Source organism: Prionailurus viverrinus, chromosome F2, assembly GCF_022837055.1.
Source record: "Prionailurus viverrinus isolate Anna chromosome F2, UM_Priviv_1.0, whole genome shotgun sequence".
NCBI lineage: Eukaryota > Metazoa > Chordata > Mammalia > Carnivora > Felidae > Prionailurus > Prionailurus viverrinus.
In genome coordinates, this window is record NC_062578.1 from 29,582,920 (window position 1) to 29,608,771 (window position 25,852).

General features: G+C 40.9%; 1 protein-coding gene across 2 annotated transcripts in view; it reads right to left on the bottom strand.

Moving 5' to 3' along the window:
• The window catches only part of ZNF704 (zinc finger protein 704), a 242,776-nt gene extending 223,719 nt beyond the window's left edge, over positions 1-19,057 (bottom strand). For both annotated transcript variants that reach the window (XR_007148527.1, XM_047842149.1), the window contains exon 1: positions 18,343-19,057. Coding sequence is in view for 1 of the 2 variants with exons in the window: in XM_047842149.1 (XP_047698105.1) it covers positions 18,343-18,831 (489 nt within the window). In the remaining variant the exon portion in view is untranslated. The remainder of the gene's footprint in view (positions 1-18,342) is intronic.
• Positions 19,058-25,852: the final 6,795 nt, after the last annotated feature.

Consider the following 25,852-nt stretch of genomic DNA (forward strand, 5'->3'; position numbering starts at 1 on the left):
AGATCAGAAAGAAAGGACTCAAAGTCATTTATTACATGATCTTGAAAGAACCATTTAACCTCTTGCCATGGTTGCCTTCTGATAAAACTGAAAGGATATTATAAGAGGTCCCATATATGGAATGACCGTAAAGAGTGTAAAACACTTTAAGAACACAAGACATAATCAATGTTTTGCTGTCACCCATCAAAGGGTAGAAAGAAGAACAAAACATTAATTTTCCATTACATATTTAGAAAGTAAAGTCTTCTTTCCCACGTGATAAGCTCCAAGTCCTATATTTTTCTCTGCTTCTACTCGCCAGTGCCTTCCTGTCCACTTTGCCAACTTTTTAAAAAGGATACACCAAAAATACTTAGCAAAGATTAGAGGGGCTGCCTGAGCAGAGTTCTCCTTTCCAACTCACTGGGCATTACATTACAAGAGAATATAATTAGGGAAACTTGCCCAACTTTGGTGTTGGTATCAGAGTCTGAAAAACTAATTTTAAAACAAGGCTGTTAAGACAGCAACATTAAAATGGAATTTCTTTAAATAGCTACACTTCTATTTCTCTTTGTAGTAAACTAAAAACATGAATACCATTTACTACTTGATCCTAGTTACTAAGCTTAAGTTTTAAATTCCGCTCTTTTTGCTTAAAACAACAGGAAAAAAAGGGGGGGACAGGAGAATAGGAGTCAGCAAATATGAGCTTAGACTGGCTTTGCAACTTAGCAAATTATTAACCACTGCCAGGTTTCTACATTTGTAAAATGAAAACTGCAATATGAGTCCTATGCCTTCATTATCCTTGCAGTTATCATTTCATAATATTTATTAGTTTGACTATTCTCCCACCAAATTGAATGTTCCAGGAGGACTGCGTCCTTCTTGTTCAATAGTATATTCTCTGCATTCAGCAAAGTGGCTGGTACAAAGTAGGCATTAAATGAATCTAATGTTTGGCTATCCCAAGATGAAAGTGACAGCAAAGGAAATTCACTTAATTATTGATCTATTTTCTTGTGTCTTTTGATGAGCAAATGTCTTCAAGTTTGACTGTCTAATTTACCTATTTTTCTTTTACATTAGTACTTTCTAGTTTTTATCTGAAAAACCTTTGCCTACCCTAAGATAGCAGATAATCTCTTCTGTTTTCTTTGAGAAGCTTGATAAGTTTTAACTTCTCTGTTTGTATCTGATTCATTTTGAATTAATTTTTGTGTATGGTACAAGGTAAGGGTACAGGTTTTTGGGGGATTTTCTTTCCATATGGGTAGTGGTTGAAAAGATTTCACTCAATTTCTTTGGTGCCTTTGTTGAACCATTTTTGCGTGGGTCTACTTTTGGGGCTCTCTATTCTGTTGCCTAAATCTGCCTATTGTATAGCACCAGGAGCACATTGTCTGGATTACTCTCACTTTATTATTATTATTTTTTAATGTTTATTTTTTATTTTGAGAGAGAGAGAGAGTGAGCATGAGGGAGAGAGTGGGGAGGGGCAGAGAGAGAGGAAGACAGAGAATCCCAAGAAGACTCCATGCTCAGCCCAGACCTTGATGCAGGCCTTGATCTCACAATAGTGAGATCATGATCTTAGCTGAAATCAAGAATTGGTCACTTAACCGACTGAGCCATCTGGGTGCCCCAGACTACTCTCACTTTATAGCAAGTCCCAAAATCAAGTAGAATAAGTCCTCCAATTTTATTCTTATTTTTCAAAATTGTTTTGACTATTATAGTTATTTTGCATTTCCACCCATTTTATATTAGCTTGTCAATTACTGCAAAATTCTTGCTGAGATTCTGACTGGGACCATGCTGAATCTATAAATCCATTTGTGGAGAACTAACATCTTTTTTTTAATGTTTATTTATTTTTGAAAGACAGACAGAGTGAGAGCAGGGGAGGAGCAGACAGACAAGGAAACACAGAATCCGAAGGAGGCTCCAGGCTCTGAGCTGTCAGCACAGAGTCTGAGGCAGGTCTTGAAACTCATGAACCATGAGATCATGACCTGAGCCAAAGTTGGATGTTTAACTGACTGAGCCACCCAGGTGCCCCAATGTGGAGAACTGACATCTTAACCATATTGAATCTTTTCATTGAACACGGTATATCAATACATTTACTTAGGTCCTTTTGAATTACTCTTATCAGTGTTTTAATCTTACACGTTTTTTGTACATTCTTATTTAATTTTATTCCCAAATGTTTAGTTTTTGATGTCATTGCAATTTTTAAAAAATTTTATTTTACAAATGCAAATGAATTTTATAAAATAACCTTGTATACTATTACTTTGCTAAATTCACTAATCAGTTCTAGTAGTTTTGCCAAAATCCTTAAGGGTTTCTCTGTATGTGATCATATCATCTGCAAAGAAAGACAGCTTTACTTTCTTTTTTTTCTAATCTTTATGTCTTTCATGTATTTTTCTTGCCTTATCACACTGGCTAAACCTCCAACACAATGAATATAGGGGTTAGAGCACACATACTTGCTTGTTCCTGATGTTGGTGAACTGATTTTTCTATTAAGCATGATGTCAATTATAGGTTTCTTATATACAATCTTTATCAGTTTGAGGAATTTCTGTCCTATTTCTAATTTGTTGAGAATTTTTTTTTTATTACAAATGGGTGTTGAACTTTGTTTTCTTCATACTTCTTGAGATGATCATGTGGCTTTTTCCTTTCAGTATACTACTGTAATTAATTATACCAGTTAATTGTCAAGTATTTCACCAAAAGTACATTCCCAGAGAGGGAAAACTTTGATCATAATGTATTATCCATTTTTATGTGGCTAGATTTGATTTGCTAATATTTCGTTTAGTATTTTTGTGTCTATTTACATGAAAGTCTATAATGTTCTTTATTTGTAAGGTCATTGGATATTTTCAGTATCAGGGTTATGTTGATCTCTTAAAATGTACTGGGAAAATTCCATATTCTTTTTTGGTAAAAGTTTTTGTAAGACTGGTATTATTTATTCCTTAAGTATTTGATAGATTTCACTGGTGAAGCCATCCAAGCCTGGAGTTTTCCATGTGCAAAGGTCCTTAACCATAAATTCCATTTATTTAACAGATGGTGGGTTAAATATTCTGTTACTTCTTGTGGTCAGATTTAATTTATGTTTTTCAAGGAATTTTCCCATTTCTCCAAGCCATCAAAAGTACTGGCATAACATACTGGCATAAAATCCTCTACTAACATAGTATGTCCTGATTATCCTTTTAAAATCTGTAAGATCTGTAGTGACATCCTTTCATTCTTGACATTAGTAATTTATACTCTCTCTTTTCAAAATCAGTATAGAGATCTTTCTTTCTCTTTCTTTCTTTCTTTCTTTCTTTCTTTCTTTCTTTCTTTCTTTCTTCTTCCATTCTTATCTCTGTAATGCACCACCAGTAAACACAGGTTATTATCTGTCTCAAATAGTGTGTGAACAGGAACTCTTTCCAAGTCTTGTTCTTACCTATGTTCTTGCAGCTGGCAAAGAGTAGGAGCTCAGTGAATATTTGTTGAATGAAGTAACTATGGGATTAAATGAAACAGCCAAAATTTTTTTTTAAACAATAAAACCATCAACTCATCACTGAAGGTAAACAAGATCTTTGAGGTATCTTAATTTTTTTTTAATTTTTTTAACCTTTATTGATTTTTGAGACAGAGAGAGAGAGCATGAATGGGGGAGGTTCAGAGAGAGAGGGAGACACAGAATCTGAAACAGGCTCCAGGCTCTGAGCTGTCAGCACAGAGCCCAATGTGGGGCTTGAACTCACGGACTGTGAGATCATGACCTGAGCCGAAGTCAGACGCTCAAACAACTGAGCCACCCAGGCGCCCCTGAGGTATCTTAATTTTAACATAAAAACACAGGCATACAATGAAACTACATCATTTCTATTACATTTTTTTAAAGTTTATTTATTTTGAGAGAGAGAGAGATAGTGCACACAAGCAGGGGAGGGGCAGAGAAGGAGGAAAATGGACATCTGACTCCATGTAAGCAATGAACTAGTAGCATCTTAGAACGGGAATGAGATGGTTGGCAGTGAGAGAGGAGCAGCTTGACAGTTTGAAATGACCCAAGATAGGGTTTACAGAAAGAGCAGGGACTGCTATTTGCATTTCTTGTTACATGAGTGCTTGGTGGGTGTTCAAGAGGTTCTGAAAATGTGCTTTTAGCCATATGTTGAGTGATAGTATTTTTTTTTTTTTGTAGCTCTTTATTCTTATTCTAAAAGAAATTTCTGTTCAAAAAGGTCATTCTTTCAACTTCCTATAGTGATTTTGGTCACCTGATTCTTCTTGCAATCTAGCATAAAGGTTATTAGGAAAAACTATTTTTACATAAAAAGTTATAATAGGGAGAACCTGGGTGGCTCAGTAGGCTAAGCAGCTGACTCTTGATTTCGGCTCAGGTCATAATATCAGGAGTTCATGGGATCAAACCCTGCATGGGGCTCCCCACTGACAGCACAGAGCCTGCTTAGTTGGGATTTTCTGTCTCCCTCTCTCTCTGAATTCGTTTCTTAGTTCCAACTTAGTTCCAACTTAGTTCTTCAGGGTTTTCTATATATAAAATCACATCATCTACAAATAGTGACAGTTTTACATCTTCCTTTCCAATTTGGATGCATTTATTTCTTCTTCCTCCTTAAAAGCTATGGCTAGAATTTCTAGCATAATACTATGTTGAATAAAATTGTGACAGTGGACATCCTTGTCTTCTGATCTTAAATGAAAAGTTTTCAGATTTTTGCCACTGAGTATAATCTCAGCTTTGAGCTTGTCCTATATGGCCTTTATTATGCTGAGGTATGTTCAATCTATACTCACTTTGTTGAGATTTTTATCATAAATGGATGTTAAATTTTGTCAAATGCTTTGTGGGTCTATTGAGAAGATCATGTAATTTTTACTCTTCATTTTGTTAATGTGGTGTATCCCAGCAATTGATTTATAGATGCTGAAACATCCTTGCATCCCTGGAACAAATCCTACTTGATCATGGTGTATGAGCCTTTTAATGTGTTGAATTCAGTTTGCTAATATTTTGTTGAAGATTTTGCATCTATGTTCAACAGGGATATTACCCTGTAATTTTCTTTTTTGTGGTGCCCTTGTTTGATTTTGATATCAGAGTAATACTGGTCTTGTAACATGAGTTTGGAAGCATTCCCTCCCCTTCAATTTTTTTTAAAAAATTTGAAAAAGATAATATTAAATCTTTAAATGTTTAGTATAAATCACCAGTATAAATCACCTCTTGGTCTTGAATTTTTTTTGTTCAGTTTTTTGATTACTGATTGAATCACTTTACTAGTAATCAGTCTGTTAAGAATTTTCTATTTCATCATGGTCTTAGAAGATACTATGTTTCTAGAAGTTTATCCATTTCTTCTAGATTGTCTAATTTGTTGGCATAGTAGTCTCTGCTGGTCCTTTGTATTTCCTTGGTGTAGCAGTTGTAACTTCTTTCATTTCTGACTTTATTTATTTGAGCCCTCTCTCCTTTATCCCTAGTGAGTCTAGTCACTAGACTTTGCCAATTTTATCTTTTAAAAAAAAAAACGGGTTTTAATTTCATTGATCTTTTCCATTGTATTTTTAGTCTTTTTTCAATTTATTTCTCCTCTATTATTTCCTTCCTTCTACCAACTCTAGACTTCATTTGCTCTTCTATTTCCTTTAGGTGTAAAGTTAGATTATTTGAGATTTTTCTTATTTCTTGAGGTAGGCATGTGTTGCTATAAACTTCCCTCTTAGAACTGCTTTTGCTGCATCTCACAGACTTTGGTATGTTAAATGTCCATTATCATTTGTCTCAAGGTATTTTTTTTATTTCTCCTTTGATTTCTACATTGACCAAGTGGTTGTTCACTAGGTCTTTTATTTTCCACATATTTGCAATTTTTCCAGTTTTATACTTGTAATTGATTTCTAGTTTCATACCATCATGGTTGGAAAAGATGCTTAACATGGTTTCAGTCTTCTTGAATTTATTAAGACTTGTTCTGTGGCTTAACATATGGTCTGCTCCAGAGAATATGCACACTTAAATTCCACGTGCATTCAAGAAGAATGTGTAGGGGCACCTGGGTGGCATCCATCTCTTGGTCTTGGCTCAGGTCACGATCTCACAATTTCATGAGGTTGAGCCTCACATCAAGGCTCTGTGCTGGCAGCACAGAGCCTGGTTGGGATTCTCTCTCTCTCTCCCTCTCCCTCTGCCCCTCCCCCACTCACATTGTCTCTGTCTCTCAAAATAAATAAATAACCTTTAAAAAAAAGAAGAAGGATGTGTATACTGCAGCTCTTGGATGAAACGTTCGGTATGTATCTATTAAGCCCATCGGACCTAATATGTCATTTAATGCTGTTACTTCCTTATTGATTCTCTGCCTGGATGATCTACCCATTGATATAAGTGGGATATTAAAGTCCCCTTGCATTATTATATTGCTGTCAATTTCTCCTTTAAATCTGTTAATAATTGTTTTGTAAATTTAGATGCTCCTATGTTGGGTGGATAAATATTTACAAATGTTATATCTTCTTGCTGGACTAACCCTTTATCATTATGTAATGCCCATATTTGTCTTTTATTATAATTTTTGTTTTAAAGCCTACTTTATCTGATAAGTATAGCTACCTCGGATTTCTTCTGGTTTCCATTTGCATGAAACATCTTTTTCCATCCCTTTACTTTCAGTATATGTGTGTCCTTACATCTGAAGTGAGTCTCTTATAGACAGTATATAGATGGGTCTTGTTTTTTAAATCCATTCAGCTACTCTGTGTCTCCTAATTGGAGAATTTAGTCCATTTACATTTAAAGTAATTACCGATAGGTATGTATTATTGCCATTTTGTTCATTGTTTTCTGGCTGTTTTGTAGTTTCTCTCTGTTCCATTGTTCTCTTGTTTTCTTTTCTTGTCTTCTAATGATTTTCTGTAGTGTAATTTTCTTAGGCTCCTTTCTCATTTTATTTTTTGTGTATCTACTATAGGTTTTTGCTTTGTAGTTACCATGAGGTACATATAACAGTGTATATATATAACAGTCTATTTTATAACAAGTTAATAGCAAGTTAAGTTTGGACCCATTCTAAAACTCTCCCATTTTACTCCTTTCCCCCAAGTTTTATGTTTTTAATGTCACATTTTATATTCTTTTGTGTATCCCTTAATTATTGTAGGTATAGTTTTTTTTTTTACTACTTTTGTATTTTAATTTTTACATAAGCTTCATAAGTGATTAATTCACTACATTTACTATATATTTACCTTTACTGGTGACAGTTTTACTTTCATATGTTTTCTTGTTACTAATTAGTGCCCTTTCTTTTCAGCTTAAAGAAGCTCCTTTAACATTTCTTGTAAGGCTTGGTTTAGCAGTGATGAATTCCTCTGGCTTCTGTTTTTCTAAAAAGCTCTCTTCTTCAATTCTGAATGATAACCTTCCTTGGCATAGTATTCTTGGTTGAAATTTTCTCCCTTTTAGCATTTTGATTATATCATGCTACTCCCATCTGGCCTGTAATGTTTTTGCTGAGGAATTTGATAGTCATAGGGGCTCCCTTGTATGCAACAAGTTGTCTTTCCCTTAATGCCTCAAAAGTTTACTTTTTTAAAAAAAATGTTATTTAAATAAACTTTGGGTCCTAACCTAAATTATCGGAAATTAATGAGTATTGATTGGCCTTTACTAAGCTCTTGTAGTTGACTTGTAAAGCATGCACAAGCTACATGAAATGTTTATGACAACCTATAAAAACTGCATTTCATATTGTTTTTATAATTTACCCCAAAATACCCCTATCTCTTTAAATTACCACTGTTGCTTAAGTACCAGATTTAAGTTCTTAAATCTGTTGGTCCTCACTGTTTTCTCCAGTGTTTGACAAATATCTATGTTATTTGGTACAAAATTATGATAGATAGGCAGACAGAAGAAACTGACCTATTCTTCTCTGGGGTTTATTTTCCACAAATATAAATGGGGATAATAATATTCACCTTCCAAGATTACAAAGAGGGTCAACTGACGTTAACTCTGAGGTTCCTCCATGAATTATAATACATTAAATGTTGGGTAATACTGAAATAAATATTGAACAATAGGAGTCCTTATACAATGTATTCAGTGTTCACAAATGCTTAACTCCTTTATGCAACAGTCACACTGTTGCTGACAGAAAATGTGTCAATCCGAATATCCTACCCACTGTATATGCTCTTTTCATTTAGACTATTCTGCTATTTTAAGTCATTTTCCTTTTAGAATGTGGAAAACATATTATCGGATACTCTTTCCTGGGTATAAACACCTTGTGATTTTCTGTTCCCTTGGCACTTTTTAATTCTGTTACAATGGCACCTCTCACAACTGCCATCTCCTCCACTTGACCCTTAATGGAGACTGATATACCAAGAAAGGTAGTGTTCTCTACCAGTTTTTAAACTTCACACACAAGAATGGTATTCACAGATACGCAGGTGAAAATTTACCACATGAAATACTCTTTTTTGTTTGTTTTAGAAACTTGACACTGAAAAAATTATCAGCTTTATTAGGGAAAATATTTCAAAGGTTGCATGACCCACAAACAACACTTTAATCTTTCTCTGCATGTGTGACAGTTTATTTCTTTAATAATGCAGCTTTAGGGGCACCTGGGTGGCTCAAGTCAGTTTAGCATCTGACTCTTGGTTTTGACTCAGGTCATGATGTCACTCGATTTTAGGGTCCAGCCCCATGTTGGGCTCTGTGCTGACAGTGTATAGCCTGCTTGGGATTCTCTCTGTTTCTCCCTCACTCTGTCTCTCTGCCCCTCCCCTGCTCACACTTGGTTTCATTCTCTCTCAAAATAATTTTTTTTAAATGCAGTTTCAGTTATTTATCCCAAATACAAGATACTTATCCACGGATTTCTCATTTATAAAAATAATTATAAACCAATATTTTCTAAATGTATCTAAATGTAGTCACCTTCTTAGAAACTCAAAATGGCCATTGGCATCTATGATCAATAACTTCTTTATATATTTATAGGTATATGGGTGTTGTACTATTCTTCAACTTCCTCTATGTTTAAAATGTTTTGTAACTTAAAAAAAAACTATGTCTCTGTTCTTAACCAGAATTTCCCCAAGTTGTTTAACCATAGAGTCCTTTTCTCCTCCTTCTGGATCTCTCCCTAATAGTAGAAGCAAATAGGTACCAGAGTTGAAAGGTACACTTTGGGCTACACATCCCAATCTACTGAAAGAACAAAGAATGACTTCTTGACCAAACAAAAGTACAACAGGTCCTAGACTCAAATGCAGATAACAGCAAGGGCAAACCCACACCTCGGAGATTCTTCACCATATGAAGTGAGAGGTGGTGGAAGATGACATTACTGTTATTTTCACCACAGCTGTTTTAAAAAAATATTTTTTAATGTTTATTTTTGAGAGAGAGAGAGAGAGAAAGAGTGGGGGTGGGGGGGAAGAAGCAGAGAGAGAGGCACAGAATCCAAAGCAGGCTCCAGGCTCTGAGCTGTCAGCATAGAGCCTGACATGGGGCTCGAACCTACAAACTGTGAGATCATGACCTGAGCTGAAGTCGGATGCTTAACCAACTGAGCCACCCATGAGCCCCCTTACCACAGCTTTTAAACAACCCACGTTCAATGCATATGATAAAACTCTTCTCACCTCTTTGGATAGTAGCATTTATTCTAGTATAAGAGCTATGGATCTGAGCAGACTATGAACCTAAGAGACAGAATATCTGTCCTCTTTGCACAAGTATATAAATGGCTCACAGCTTCCCGAGATAAAAAGCAAGATTCAAGCTCACCACATATACAATGGAACCAGAGAATTCAGATGAACGAAGTCACTTCAGGAAGGAGTTCTCTTAAATACCTTGGTAACATAATAAGGAGGAGGTTGTAATAGTCAAAATAACTGTGGAATTTTGTATCCTTGAGCAAAATTTTATAAAAGATTCTCTGAAACCACAAAAGAGATAAACTGCCATCCACTTCAAATTTCAGGAGGTCTTTGGGCCATATTCAATAACAACAGGCAATGACAAGACAACATTGTCCTAATTTTATAGATGCAAACAAAGCATACAGATGTTAAGCAACTTGATATGGCCATACAACTAGCAAATAGAGAAGCCAGAATTTGAATCCAGACCCTGTGTTATATCACTTCTTGATCTATCTACAGAGAGGTAAAGTGGAGTCAGGGGTAGCTAGCAGGAACACCTGCTTTGACTCAAGCCTGCTCTCTCCCATCTCACTGAAGAGCCCACAATGAAGGTCACACTAATGGACTCAAATTATTCTGTCTGCAGGTTTGATCAAACGGTATTTCAAGGCACACCACCTCTTTAAAATATGGATTTCATTTAAAATGTTGGAGCACTTTTGACATTCACTTATTTTGACGAGCCATCCCCAATTAGTCTGAATCAGGAAGATTTTACTTTCACTTAACCTTCCATTATGACAAAAACATAAGGAAGGCAAGTGTGTTACTGGTAACTGTAGGGCAGAGCATCAATACAACACGCTGTAAGTCAGTCCTCATAGAGCAACATAAAGGCAGGATCCCTTTGTTTCTTTGCACCTCAAGGCCCCAGGTTGTTCTGCAAGTTGAATGTACCCCCTCCCCTCCATATGTTACTGCTAACCTCTTTACCCTAAACTCCCAGACCTGCCTTCAAAACTCTAGAGTTGAGCCTGTTTCCCCTACATATAAATCGTTAACACTGGACTTTCCAAAACAGTATCTTCGACGAAGCATAAAAATTTAATCACTTTAATTCTACTACACCTATCTCACAGTGATACTCTGTTCCATTTCATCCAGTGAGAGCAACCAAGGTTATATGCCAGATTCAGTGATTTAAACTCATGCTTGGACTAGCTACTCAGAAATTACCTCCTGACCAAACCACACAATCTTCTTAGTATAGATTGTTTGGCTACAATTGTTTTAGGGTACGTATCAAAATTACATCCCAGATTGTGGTAGACAAGTAAAGTCTCTCAGCGGATCTAATTTTGATCTTAGGGATAAAGAAGAAAAAGGGCTTCAAACTTCTTTACAGACAATTTGGCAGGAATTTGTTAGACTGTGGGCTCCCTGAAAGTAGGTCTTATTCACTGTTATTTCCCACATGTGTATTAGGGACATGATAAGCAAGAGCCCACAATAAATTTCTACAAAGGGAATGGACAGGAACATGAACAACAAACCCAAAGAAAATCACCCTTATTTCAACGATAGAGATTTGGCTAGGCCAGAATTCTGGCTGGTTATGAGAGCCTCCGAATATTCTCGAATACTTCAGAAAGTCTAATGGAAACCAGGCATTCACCTTAAGGTGAGATTGGACAGGGCAAATTTCCTTGACTTTAGCAGACTTTGTATCAAGTCACGGTCACAAGACCAGTAGCTCAGGTCAGAAGTTCTGATCCTGCACACTGAAGGGGGAGGGGAAATGCTCCCGTGCCTCTCTCCTCTCTGAACTCTTCTTGAGGTGGAAGACACAGTAATCTGACTGGGACAGATTTACAAATGAATAGTGTCTCTGTGTTTTAAGAAGTCAAGCACACACAGGGCTGTAACTGCCTCTGCCTCCTTCTCAGTAAGAGTCAGGGGTAAAAAGATTCAAGATAGGTCTTGGCTTCTTGCTTTTCTCCCTCTTTTTTCTAATGCTTCTATAATCAACTAGTAGGAACATTTCGGCGAAGGAGGAGAGGTCCCAGTTAAGGGCTGAGTACACATGTCCTTTGGAAACTGCACAGGGATGAGGGATTGGCCCAGGCAGGATTCTCAGGGGGTCCCGCCCAGCCTATCACATGCGACCACAGCCGCAGTGAGGTCACCTCTGCCTGAGGTACTTTATGTAGGAAGAACTTTCCACAAATAGAAGTTGATAAGCAGTGGCAGATCACTTCAGAAAGTTGTGATCTCTCTAGCCACAGTTCTAAGGGAGTGAACGGCAGAACATTCTTAGCACAAGAAACTAACTTGAGGGTCATAACTTGAGGTTGGCAGATCAGGGTGCTAATCCTAGCCCCACCAAACTCGCTAAGCAGCCCTAGCTGGACAAGGCATTCCACCTTTCATGGTCTCCGTGTCCTCAGTGGTCAAATGAGGGTATTGGATTACTAGATAATCTCTGTTTCCCTTCCAACTCCAGCAGTCTATGATTCAGTGAATGACAACTCTGTCTGGTATCTTAAGCACATGTCTTTCACTTGAGCCAACACAGAGCATTTGTAAGACACATGCTTGTTAGCAAATTGGAATTCAGTGTTTGCTGCACAGACTCTGCCAAAGGATTCTTAAAAGTCATCTGATATTCAAGATATAGTCTAATAGATGTGTTAACCATCCTTGAAGAGCTGGCACCTAGGAAGCAGATTCCATTCAATTAATATTTATTCAGTACCGAGAGTAGGAACTTTGACATGTATTATCTCATTTAAACATCTTTCTTCATGGTTTTTCAATAGATGAACTCTTATATATATATATATATATATTTTTTTTAATTTATTCACTTTTTGAGAGAGAGAGAGTGTGAGCAGGGCAGGGGCAGAGAGAGAGGGAGACACAGAATGTGAAGCAGGCTCCAGGCTCCCAGCTGTCAACACAGAGCCTGATGCAGGGCTTGAACTCATGAACCGTAGGATCATGACCTGAGCCAAAGTCGGATGCTTAACTGACTGAGCCAGCCAGGTGCCCCAGTAGATGAACTCTTGATAGAAGTACTACCAGTTTTTCATATCCAGTTTTTTCCTAAACCATTATGCCAACAAATGATCAATCTCTTCAGATGCTTCAGTTCTTGTCCCTACACTAAGGCACAGCATCACAGAGCACAACCCTGGGCCTCGTTATCTCTGCCCCTGCTGTTTTGCTTAATTGAATAGCAACTCACTATTGAATCCTTCCTCCATTTGACATTGTCCTTGTATTTTTTTTTTTTTTTATTAAACTCTGGATAAAGATATTATTTACTGGGCTTAGTGTTCCTTATATAGGAGCCTAGGAAGTTCACATTTTTGGGGGGTGGAGGGCAGAATCTCACCACTGCACATAAATACATACGTAAGCTTCCTCTGATCAGAAACAGAAAGGTGCAATACAAAGTTTCTTTGTTATCTCATTTAAAGCCTAGATTAGTGTCCGTTACAATAATCAAGCAACACATCTCAGATACTTTATAGCACCTATTCCTCAATCTCCTTGGCCATCCCAAGTCCTCCTGGGGTATATAAACCCCAAATAAATTATGGGAGATTCCATTTAGGTGACTAGAAGCTCAGGCCACAGATGTGAACCATGCTCCCAGTAGGTGGCCCCCCTACCTCAGGTGTGGTATTTCAGCTCTATCCTCAGCTGTGGAGAAAGGGCCATATTGATTCCCAAATTATAATTTCTAATGAAACCTTCTTTCATATACAGCATTTAGTATAGATCTTGGTTTAAAAATATTTGGCAAATATTCATTCATACTGATGATGTTTTAGAACCCAAACTGTGCTGCATTTATTCCATTCCCATTGCTTTATTGATTTTATTGGTTAACTCTTTGTTTTCTCCAACCCACTAACCTATGACCTCTTCACCATCCCTCACCCCCCTCCTGTCCTTTTCTTAAATCACAGCTTACTTTTCTTAAGTCACAGGTATACCAACTTCCTCAACAGTATGATCTTCTCTTTCTTTCCATTGCTCATCCAGCTGGCTAACCGCTTTCCCTGAGGAATCCTGCTCTCTGCTTTGTCTACAAGGAGACAATATGGTTTAAGGAATAAGGGTGATAGCTCTGGAGTTCAACTTCCCAAGGCTCAAACACCTGCTCTGCCACCTAATACCTGTATATCTTCATGTTGCCTAGCACCTCTGTAAAATGAGGATGATAATGATAATGCCTGCCTCATGGATATGAAATAAAGTTGAAATGAGACTATACATTTAGACTTGTACCAACTGACCATACTAGATAGTCAATAAGCATTATTTATTACTATTATTCCATGCATGAGTCATGGAATGAATTTGGGACAATCACATACCAAGTCAGACTTGCTTGCACCATAAGTGGAAAACCACAGATATCAGATGGGCCCTTGATACTCTCTGGCAGCTCTATTTGCTTTCTCGGTATGTTTGCTCTCCTACTCTCCCACAGCACTGTGCCAAGCCTTCAACTCTCCTCCACTCTCAGTTGATGACCTTCCCTCCTGCTGCATGGGGAAAATAGAAGCCATAAGACAAATACTACTTCATTTGACTATCATACAATATACGACTACCCATTTTCCCTACCTTTTCTTTAATTCAATGGAAGAAGTTTCTTTGCTTCTGTTAAAGGCAACCCCTGTGATTGGGTTACACATCCCCTCCACTGTGGCTTTCCCAAGGACTTTCCTTCTGCAATTTCTCTCTTCTCTCTGCATCTTTGGTTCTTCCCTAACATGACTCCCAAGGATCCTCACCCTCTTCCAAGGGTATTCATGCCCTTGTATATCTCCTTCCATTAGTGTGGGTGGAACTTATGACCCAGTACTAACCAACAGAATATGGCAAAAGTAATGGCGTACTGTTCCTCTGATTATAGTGAATTATGAGAGATTCTACCTTCCTAAGACAGGCGCTAAGATTCCCCTTGCTGGCTTGATGAAGTAAGAGGCCGTATTGAGGAAGTTCAAGTGACAAAGCACTATGGGGAGAAAAAGTATGGGTGGAGCAAAGGGGATCCAAGCAATAGCCAGCAAGAAGCTGGGACCGTCAAACCTGCAAATGCATGGGAATGAATTCTGCTCACAATCTGAATGAACTTAGAAATGCATTCTTCTCCAGTTAAGCCTTCTGGTGAAAACACAGCGCACTTAACACCTTGACTGCAGCCTTGTGAGACACTGCAACAGATCCAGTTAGGTGGAACCTGATTCTTAACCCATAGATACTGTGAGAACTGCTGTAAGCCAAAAAGTTTGTGGTGATTTGTCACACAGCAACAGAAAATGAAGGCATCCCCCTCCCCCAAAAGAAATTCCCATAATGCTGTAGTCCTTACACTAGAGTCTACTGTACCCTATGTTAAAAAAAAATATAGACCATATGCCCTCCAGATAGTCCCTCTCTCTGCTCTCTTTTCCAATAAAACTTGTTAAGAGGGTTTTTCAGATGTGTCACTATGTCCTCACCTCCCATTCAGTGAGAGGTGAGGACATCACTGCCTTTGCATTCTGCCTTTGCATTCTTTAGTCAAGAATACCAATAAGCTCCACATTATCTAATCTAAGTGGATATATCTCTATGTCTATCTTACTCAACATCCCAGTAGTATTCAACAGTTCAGCACTCTCCACCTTTTGAACTATTTCTTCTTGGCTTATGGGACTTTACATTCTCTGGTTTCCATCAATTTGTTTGGCTGCTGCTTCTCATTCATCTTTGCTGGTTTCTCCTCCTACACCCAAACTTAAATAGTGACGTGTCCAAGTCTGGCCCAAGGCTGTCCTCCTTTGACCTACACTCCCTTTCTAGTCCCCAGCTTTAAATGACATCAACATCCTACCGACTCCCAAATTTTTCTCTCTAGTCCTGACCTCTCCCCTCAGCTCCACATCCTACAGCCAGCTGCGTAATTGCATCTCCATTTGCATGTCTAATTGTCATCTCAGACTTAACATGACCAAAAAGAACACTTGATTTTTCTTTCACAAAATTGGTTGTTCCCCCAGTTTTCCCAATCTCAGCAAATGGCACATTTAACAAACCTCTACACTGGGGCCTCTCATTCCTTCACCCTCCTCCCCTGAGCCATCAGCAAGTCCTTACAGGCTGATCTTCACAAAAGATCCCGAATCTGTCCATTCCTCTCTAACTCCACTCCTGTCAACCTAGTTAGTCCAAACTGCCCTCACCTCTCACCAGACTGCAGCAGTAGCCACCCAACTGGTCTCCTTGCTTCTCCCTGCTGTCTTCTATACTCTATACAGCAGGAATTTTTTTTTAAATGCAAACCACCTCGTATGCCTTTACTGCCTACGACTTGCCAAAAACTTCATACTCTACTTTAGAAAGGCCCACCAAGCCCTATGTTGCTGGCTCCTACCTGCCTCCCTGACATTTCTCGTACCTACCAAGTTCCAGCCACATTCACCTTTTCCTCCTTTCCGCCTCAAGACTTTAGCAACTGTTATTTCCTCTGCTGGAAAGATCTTCCCAAACTGCACGTGTCAGGCCTCAGATCAAATGTCCCTTCTTCATGGAAGTCTACCCCATACCACAGCAGCTTTCTCTTCTTTCGCCTAGACTCTGTGACATCATTATTTCCCTCATAGCACGCAATCACAGTCTCAAGTGCCATACTTGTTTGTTGTTGCTATGACTCTTTTCACTAGATGTGTGCATCTGGAAGGCGCTCACAGCTACGTTCTAGAAGAGTACCTCACACACTGGAGGTGCTCAATAAATATTTGAATAAATGAATGCATCAGTATATGCATAAGTTGTTGAAACTGTATATGCATTCGAATAAAATATTAGGAAAAAATGACCTATTAGAAAATCTCTTCAGATGCAGTGTCAAGATGTCATGAAAGCAGTAAAAAATAAAAATAATTATACCTCAAACTATTCAATGTATACATTACAGCAAAGCTGTGGGCAAACAATGCTATAAAATGAAGCCCATTTTTAAAGAATTTAACAGAAATTTGTCTGGAGATGTAAACAATCTTTTTTGATAATGTGAATCATCACACCCTAGTTATTCTGTTTCCATAGGTTTGATTTTTTTCCTACATTGGGTTTACTTTGATCACAGAGCATAAATTACAATTAATTTTTCTGTCAGTATTTCTGGGCAAAAACACTAAGGAATCACTACTCGCGTTACTCAGTGTCACCGATGCATGTGACTTAATTCCAATCCCAGCTATATCCTGTAGCCATACAATGCAGGCTTTTTAGCAGACCATGGTAATGAGTAGCTCATGGTCTGGATTCCAACAAGCAACTGTCAAAAACTATCATCCCGAATGACTACTTGCTGAAAATTCCTCACTCCCAGAGCCCGTACTTCCAGGGTGGTCTAGGAAACAAATTTGTGCCTATGTCTATTCTGGGATATTCTAAATGCTGATGTTTAGCATTTCTTTGGAATTGCAATTTCATGCTTTGAGGAGTTTTTTTTTCCCCCAAGCCCCAGAAGATAAATAGTCTCTATTAAGCTCACTTGTTTATGTATTTCTTTTCTTCCTGATATACCACTATCCTCTGAAAACTCCAGTAAATAGTTACTCAGTTGATTTTAAGAACCACTCTTGAGGAAAAACACTAACTTCATCGCTTACCACTTGCTGCCCTCAAAACTTCTTAGCAACATACACTGTGCATGAACCTCAACGTGGTTTGCTTTGTCCAATCGCATGCCTGAAAGCCCAGCCAGTCAGTTGTGTAATAATAAACCCCTTATCTCCTGAAGATACACAAACGGAAAAATCTCTCTGTGCTTCAGTGCACAAGAGACTTCACTAGAATTCTCAGCAGAAATTCACATCCATTTTAAATGCCAAATTATCACCCCCCCCCCCCCACTTTTCCCAATTTCCTCTTTTTTCCCCATTTGCAATTCCGAGGAAGGAAAAAAACCCAAAGGCTAAACAATGTCGAGTTTAAATGGGGGGGTCGGGGGGGGGGGGGTCGGGAGGGTCGGGAATGCCAAAAGCTGCCAGCTAAATGCAGGTAGAAACCAAGGGCTTGGTTTTTGCTTTGGGCTTACCGGTTCCCTTACAAACATCTGTGATGGAAACTCATCAACAATTGTTCTTGGATGAAGAAGGGATTGAGAGATCGACAAGAGAAGCTGCTTGCTAGTTTCAATAAGCTTGGCTAGCCCTCAGAATACGGAGAATACTCCTGCTTCCTCGGGGAAGAATAAAATCTCACTCCCTCTCTTACCTCGCGCGTCCCCACCCGGCGTAAACCCGCGTCTACCTCGTCCCATCTCCAAGTTCCCTACCTCACTGGGGAGAAGTGTCCTTTTCCTGCACCCACACGAGACAACAAACCCGACCCGGCCTTTGAGGAACTGGGGGGCGGGGGGGACCGCCTCGAAAAGGTGCTGGGGGCCCGAGGTGTGAGCTAACCAGTTCCCCCGCTCTGCACCGGCGCCGCCTGACACACCCCTCCCGGCCCGGCCTCCACCGGTCGCCAGTCCCCGGCCTCAGCCCGTTCCTAGCCCCGGGGCCGGGGCCCGTCTCCCTCCCCGGGCCGGCGGGTCCCGCGCGCGCCGCTGTGCCCAGCACGCACCTTCAATGCGCCCCGGGCCGGGCCCTTGAGGACCGCGCGGCCGGGGCCGAGGGGCAGGAAGCGCTCCTCGCTGTCCTCCTCGTCTTCGTCGCCGTCCACCACCTCGACGACCACCTCCTCGTCCTCGTCTTCCTCCTCGTCATCCTCCTCCTCCGCGCCCCCTCGGGGCTTCTCCTCCACCCGCCCGAGCCCCCTCCGCCGCCTGCTCCCGCCTTCCTCGTCCTCGTCTTCCTCCCCCAGAAGCAGCAGCACGGGCGACGAGGCGGCGGCGGCCCCGGCGGCCCGAGGGGGGCCGGTCCCGGCGCTGCGCGGCGGCGGCAGCGGCGGCCTCCAGCTCTCTGGGGCCGGGGCCGGGGCCGGGCCCGGGCCGAGGGGCGGGAGCCCGGGCAAGGTGCCTTCCTTGGCGGGCGCGGGTCCGGGCGCCTGCAGCGTGGCGCCCCCCCGGCGGCTGCCCAGGCTGGAGCGCTTGGCTAGACGCCGCGCCTGCATGCCTGACCGCGGGCTGCCAGCCGCGGCTCGGAGCCGGAGAGTTTGTCACCTCCTCCTCCTCCTCCTTCCCCTCCTCTTCCTCCCCGGGCGGCCGCTGTGGTCGCAGGCGCCCGGGGCGCGGGGCTGCGGGGCGCTGCGGGAGCCGCCTCCCCGGGCTTGCAGCTGCCACTGGCTGCAGAGGCGCGGGCGCCGCCTTCGCTGGACCGGCCCGCGGGGACGCCGGCGGCCGGCAGCTACGGCGGGGCGGCGCGGCGGCCGCGGGCGGGGGTGGGTGTGAGCGAGCGGCGCGCTGCCGCCTCCGCCGCCGCCGCCGCTGCCGCCCGGGAGCCGCGGGCCGCGCTGCGCTCCATGCGGCCGGCGGCCGGGCCCGCGCGCGCCTCTCCCGGCCCGCTGCGCCCGCGCGGTCCGGGCCTACAGCTGCCGTCCCTCGGCGCGAGCTGTTTGTGTTGAGTGTTTTCCACCACCGCCCCCCTCTTCTCGAGCCATTCCTCGCAGCTCTCCGGTCCCCCCGTTCAGACAAAACCCGGACTGGATTTATTTTCCCTACCCACAGCCTCCGCAAATCTGGTGCTTCTAAGCATTTGGCCCAGACGCTGGGGCAAACGCTAACCCGCAGCTGATTATTCCTTCTGCAGGGTGGGCGGAAGACTTCGCTGGAAGTAAGGCTGTTGGTCAAACTCAAGAGTTTGAAGGAAGAGATTTGCCGCAAGTCGTTTCAATGGTCTCTGCGGTGCATGGCGACTACTCTTGTCCTTCTGTGAAATCCGGGGAGGTGTACCAATCTGAGATTTGGGGCCACTTCCCAATATGAATCATCCGGCTCACTTGGGTTTTCAAGATACCGTTTCATGACATTGCCTGCCAATCTTAGTCTTCGACAGCACCAATCTAGGCCCTGTCCATTGAGCTCTCTTGGCACTGTGCTAAGTCTGTAAGTCTTTCAGCTTTCAAGCCTGCATGTTTACCTTAAGTACCTGATTATAACGGCCCCCTTCCAGGAAGCTTCCTGCTTCACCATTCAGTCTGTAGACCTCTGGCACTACTGAGGCCTTTGGAGAAACAAACCGGGGCAATGGTTCAAGATGGCCTGAGTTTGTTATTTTTAAAAGCTAATATGAAGTAAGAGTCTGGAAACCAAGCACATAACTAGGTTACCATAAAACTAACGACACTGAGGATTTCCAGGTGTGGCAAAGATAAGTCAGGTGCTACTGCTTGGGCTTAGGCTAGATAGTAAGCCATACTCTCTACATACAAATCCTATGCCAAATTCCATCTTTGTAGCTGATGGCTGAGGAGGATCTAACTCATCAAATACTCAGGCAGATGCCGTCACCAGGCCAATGTAGAAGATGTCCTCACCGTCAGCTTCCTTTTGTTGTAATTACTGTAGGAGATTTAACATCATGTGCCCTGTTAGACACTTGAAGGGAGCTCATTAAATGCTCACTTATGGTGTCTTGCAACTGGTGAACATTTCCACTGGGATGATGACAAAGATTCTAAAATGAACTTTTTGTTCTCCCTGAATCAGATTAGCTTCCTGATATACCTATTTCAGGTAATGACACTCTCATTATAATCAGTCAGGCCCAAAATAGCGGTATCATTTTAACTCCCTTCTCTACCTTATCCCTAGAGGCCGTTTTGCCCACAAGTCCAATCCATTGTTCTCTCTGAAATGCCTCTTGCATCCACCCCTTCATTTCCATTCCATTTCCACAGTTCCTATGGCATTTCATGACTTCAAACATCAAAGTTTCTAACAGAGCTCTCTATACCCAGTTTCTCGGAGTTCTTACTCTGATCCCTACCTTGTAACTTCTAACTAACCTGGTACTGAGAGATGTTCGGAAAGGGAACTAAATATTTGGCCTCCCAGTTGACACATTAGACTTCAGTTACTTAAGCTGATGAAGACTGACCATGTGTGGGTGTTCAGGCAGGTACAGCTTATGAACCTGACTAGGCAGTGACCCAACTCCACATGTGCGCAGACACCCCGTTGTCCAGTGCTTCTCTCTTAGCCCCCAAATCCGAGGTCACCAGTTTAACCAGTGTTATATCATAGTCAATGAAGCCCCCTCCAGACCCCACCACCAGATTCATCTTTGCAAACTCCATGTGGATGATAGCATTTCTCGGTTGAACTTTTCATTTGTAGTTATTCCATTCAAGAATTCGGAGAGAGAAAATAGTTTGAGCATTTTAAGAGATGGGTGTGTTTGATCAAAGCGTAGAACAGAAGGGGCCAGCCAAGAACAGAACTAATCAGCATCAGTATTTCCAAAGAATGAAAAGAGTCACTGAAGTGGTTTCATCTCAAATGCAAAAAGTCTACCGTGGTCGATTTGGGAAATGATTTTAGAGAGAGGAAGCAGGGTCCTTCTCTGATCAGGAAGAATAAAGATCAAGGGCAAGGGGCTGGCTGACAGGTATGGGGACGGCGATAACAGGGAGCAAAGCTGGAGCTCCTCCTGGATGGCTCAGTTGGTTAAGAATCAGACTTGGGCTCAGGTCATGGTCTCGGGTCTCACAGTTCATGAGTTCAAGCCCCACATGGGGCTCTCCCCTGTCAGCATGGAGCCCACTTCAGATCCTCTGTGCCCCTCTCTCTCTCTGCCCCTCCCCCCTCCCAAAAATAAAGAGAGCAAAGCTGTGAGACAAGTAGGTTAATGATTAGGTACATGCTCTCAGGAGCCAGAGTGCTTGGGTTTGAATCTTGGCTGTAGAACTTACCAGCTACGTGCCTTTAGTCACTGCCTCTCTGTGCCTCAGTTTCCTCGTCTGTAAGATGGCGATAATAGTAGCACCTACCTAATAATAAAGTTCTTTTGTATGATAATGGGTTAATATGTGCAATTATCTTAGAAGAGTGCCTGGTACAAGGAAGGTCTATATAAGGACTTGTAATATTCAATGTATTGATAGCAGTATATAAACACAATAGCTTGGGTTACTCTCAAAGGATAACAAGGTAGATCTCTTTTTAGCAAACTAAGAACTGTTAATAACTGTCAATAACTAGCAATAATACGCTTTTAAAAGCCTGATTACATCTTATCAAGGGGCTATGGTCAGGCCAAGGATAAAGCTTTTTGTGTCTGAAATTACCCTAGCTGAAAGAATGTAAATGTTTTCCTGAGAACTGAGCAGAAAAACAGAGCTAAGTGAGTGAGCGACTGGTGTGTGTGGATTGGTAGAAGAGGTACTAATTTACACTATTGTACTTTCTTTCAAAATTGCTATATATGCTTTGAAATCAGCTTGTTCTTTATCTCAGGCCACCTCAGCAGAGCTCATACACACCTATTCCCTGGCCCCTTTGGGTCTAAGTGAATTCCCTCTGAATGGGAGAAAAAGATTGGCCTTAATATTGGGACCATTCAGTGAAAGCTAATGTCACAAAAGCACTTTGGATCAATCTAGGCTTTGAAGGATCAGAAGGTTCTAGATGGGCAGGAAAAGCAGCATTGTGCAGGCCACTGAAGACCAGCCTCATGAAATAAGAGGACATTTAGTGGGAAGTAAAATCGAATTACCTAATTCAATAGGAATCAAGAAATACCTCATGATGGGTTTATGACACACTGTGCTCATGGGGTAGGAAGTCAAAAAATATCTCATGATGCCAAGCAAATGGGGAGAAGTCATTGCTGCTTTGTCCCCCATGTTCCCTAAACGTAGCACATTTTTACTTCCAAAACTAGGAATGCTTACCACCGAGGATAAAGTGTGCCTCTAAGCCATAGGATAAAGAAGGAACATCTTCCAGAGAGTCTAATTTAACAGGTCATTGTCTGAAACATTCCATCATTCATTCAGTATGTATTTATTGAGCCCCGATGAGGGCCAAACCTTTTCTGGGCACTGGTATGCAGCGGTGAACAAAATAGCCCTCAGTGAGGAGGGAAGTAGGCAAAAACCAAAGAAAATAAATGAGTTATATGGTTTCATAGATCCAATAAGTGCTATAGAGAAAAATAAAGCAGAGGAAGGGGTAAAGAGTGCTGGAAGTTTAACATAAAGAAATAACATTTCATATTTATTTACTATGTTTAATTTCTTATTTATTATTATATGACAATTGTATTTATAATTATAGATAATTATATTTACTACAATTTATTATTATATGTATTTCATATGTATAATATTTCATATATACTTACCATAAATAAATATCTTAAAACAAACATAAGAATAATATAAAGTATAACGTAAAATCTGAATGAAAACTCGCAGCAGCGAACATGTCAAGCATTACATTGAACTCCATCTTCTTAGCCTTGGATAGGATCCGTTCTCTGGATCCCGTATGCTTTGGCTGAACAGTTTGAGAAGCGCCAATGAGGAAGACCAAGAATGGGTTTCACAGCAAGTGTCACTCCTTAACCACAGAACGACTGACTGCCTCATGACTGATTTCTTGTCATCTTAAAGGATGCTTGAAACTTGGAGTTCTGAGCCCCAAAGATACCAAGAGCAATTAAAAAACAAGTTTAATGTTTATTTATTTTAATTTTTTTAATGTTTATTTTTGAGAGAGAATGAGATAGAGTGTGAGCAGGAGACACAGAATCTGAAGGAGGCTCCAGGCTCTGAGCTGTCAGCACAGAGCCTGATGTGGGGGCTCAAACCCATGGACCCTGAGATCATGACCTGAGCAGAAGCCTGACACTTAACCGACTGAGCCACCCAGGCGCCCCTCAGAGCGATTTTTAAATATATGTATCTGAGAAACTGTAGCAAAAAACAAACAAACAAAAAAACTCATGCTCAGTTTGACATTCTGTTCAATGTTTTTAAATTCAGTCTTCAGAAAAACAATAATCATGCTCCCTCAGAAATACAACAGACTTTTACTAATCAGCAATAGCTCTTTCTTGTCTTTTTGAACCTTAAATAGTTGGATTCTTTGAGAATAGTAGCTCCTTTTAAAAATTATTTTAAAACTAAAAGTAAAATTGGCCCTTAAGCTGTTTATAAAAGTAAGATTAGGTTAGTTTTTCCACACTTCTGGGAAACTTAAAAATAATTTCAGAAGATGACTGTCATCCCACCATATGAAAAATAGATTAAGGCTAAGAGAATCCCTCATTTATTACAACCTTCAGGCTGAAAGTCTAAGTCAAGCATAAACCTCCACCCAGATAAATGTTTGTTCCATGAGCAATTAACTTAAACCCTCTTTAACCACATAATACACTTTCAACACGGTTCTTTAAAATACCTCCCAGAGTCTTGAATTTTTTTTTAAGCAAGTATAAAAATGATAGAATAACTGTCTTTTTAAATATAACACATATTTGCTATTTTGGTGTGTATGTGGTGTGTGTGTGTGTGTGTGTGTGTGTGTGTGTGTGTGATCACTTTAAGACCTCTCAGATAGTCACTTGAAAGCAATGGAAAGAACACGGGACTGGGGTCCCAGAGGCTTGGATCCAAATCCTGGTCTGGGGATTCCTAGCCACGAGATGCTAGTTAAGTCCCCTAATCTCTGAAGGGTCCACAACCCTAAGATGAACAAGTTATACTCTTTCAGGTCTTCCAGCTCTTGAGTTCCATGATATGAGCTATTGACCTAAAGTCTGTTTTATGATTAAGCCAAATGCCCGTTATTAAAATCCACAAATGAGTCTAATGTGTATCACTACAAAGGTATGCGCGTATGTTTATTTACAGACATCTCTTCTAAGCTAGTTTGAGGCGCTGTATCTTAAGACCACAATCTGTTTCTGTCAACATCACCCTTAATATCATGGGTCCTCTCTGCTTTCCTGGGAATGCAAAAATTTTGAACTTATGCATACGCTTGCTACCATCTTATTTTACCAGTTATCGTTCCAATTTTTGTATATGCGCTGCTGAAGCAAGCACTTAGTTTACCAGTTATCTCTTTGGTGATAAGATGCTCTAATGGCTACAAACCAAGTAGTTGCTATTTTATATTATTTGTATTAATGTCCCTTTCTACAAAGTGAGGATTGCTTTAGCCTAAATGTATATTTACTTCCTCCTAGTGATATTTGCATATCTCTGAAGCTTTTCTCTCATCTTCTTTTCCTACATTTTTTTTTCCTCCCAGCCTCCTTGTTTTTTTCCTCCCAGTCTCCTCCAATTACTTGGTACAAGTAACTGAAATCCTACTCACCCTAAAGGAAAAAAGAGGGGAAGGGATTTACCAGCCCTGGGTAATTGAACCACAGATGAGCGTGAGCTTGGGGAAAATTAGATCACAGGGCTTACGTGATGTATCGGCCTCTGTCTTTCTGTCTCTATCTCCCTCTGAGTGTGTTTATGTCATGTGTTTCATGGTCTGGTCAGCTAGAACCAGGTCTGTAGGCAGCCTTGGCCACACACGCGTCAGCCTTCGACCATGGGCAGGGGAGCTCTTGGCCATTTCAGGCCTGCCTTGTGAGCCCACATCTGTGGCCCAGAGGAGTGTTGTGATTGGAGGTCTTCACCAGGCCACGTGGTGAAGGGAAAAAAGGATGGTCATTGTATTGAGCAATTAAAAAAAAACATAAAAGGAGGCAGCTGGGTCACCCAGTTGCTTAATCAGGTTAAGTTTCAAGACCCTTGGTTTCAGCTTAGGTATGATCTCGCGCTTTCCTGAGTTCAAGCCTGGCATGGGGCTCCACCTCATAGGGCAGAGTCTTCTTGGGATTCTCTGTCTCCCTCTCTCTCTGCCTCTCTCCACTGGCCCTACCTCTGTCTGTCTCAAAACAAAGAAATAAACTTAAAAAAAAACCTAAAAGACCATCAGGTGTTAATAAATATAACCAATACCATCCAAAATCTGAAACATAGAAACAGTCCAAAGGGGAAAAAAAAATCACATCTAATCTCCCTACCCAGAGACAATTCTGTTATTGCTTTCATATATTTATTTTAATTTCTTTTCTATGTATCATCGGGGTTTTTTGTTTGTTTCATATTGTTTTCCACCTGGTTTTATAACGTAAGCTTTTCTCTCACACACTGCACTATAACTTATAGATGGATTACGAGCCAGTAG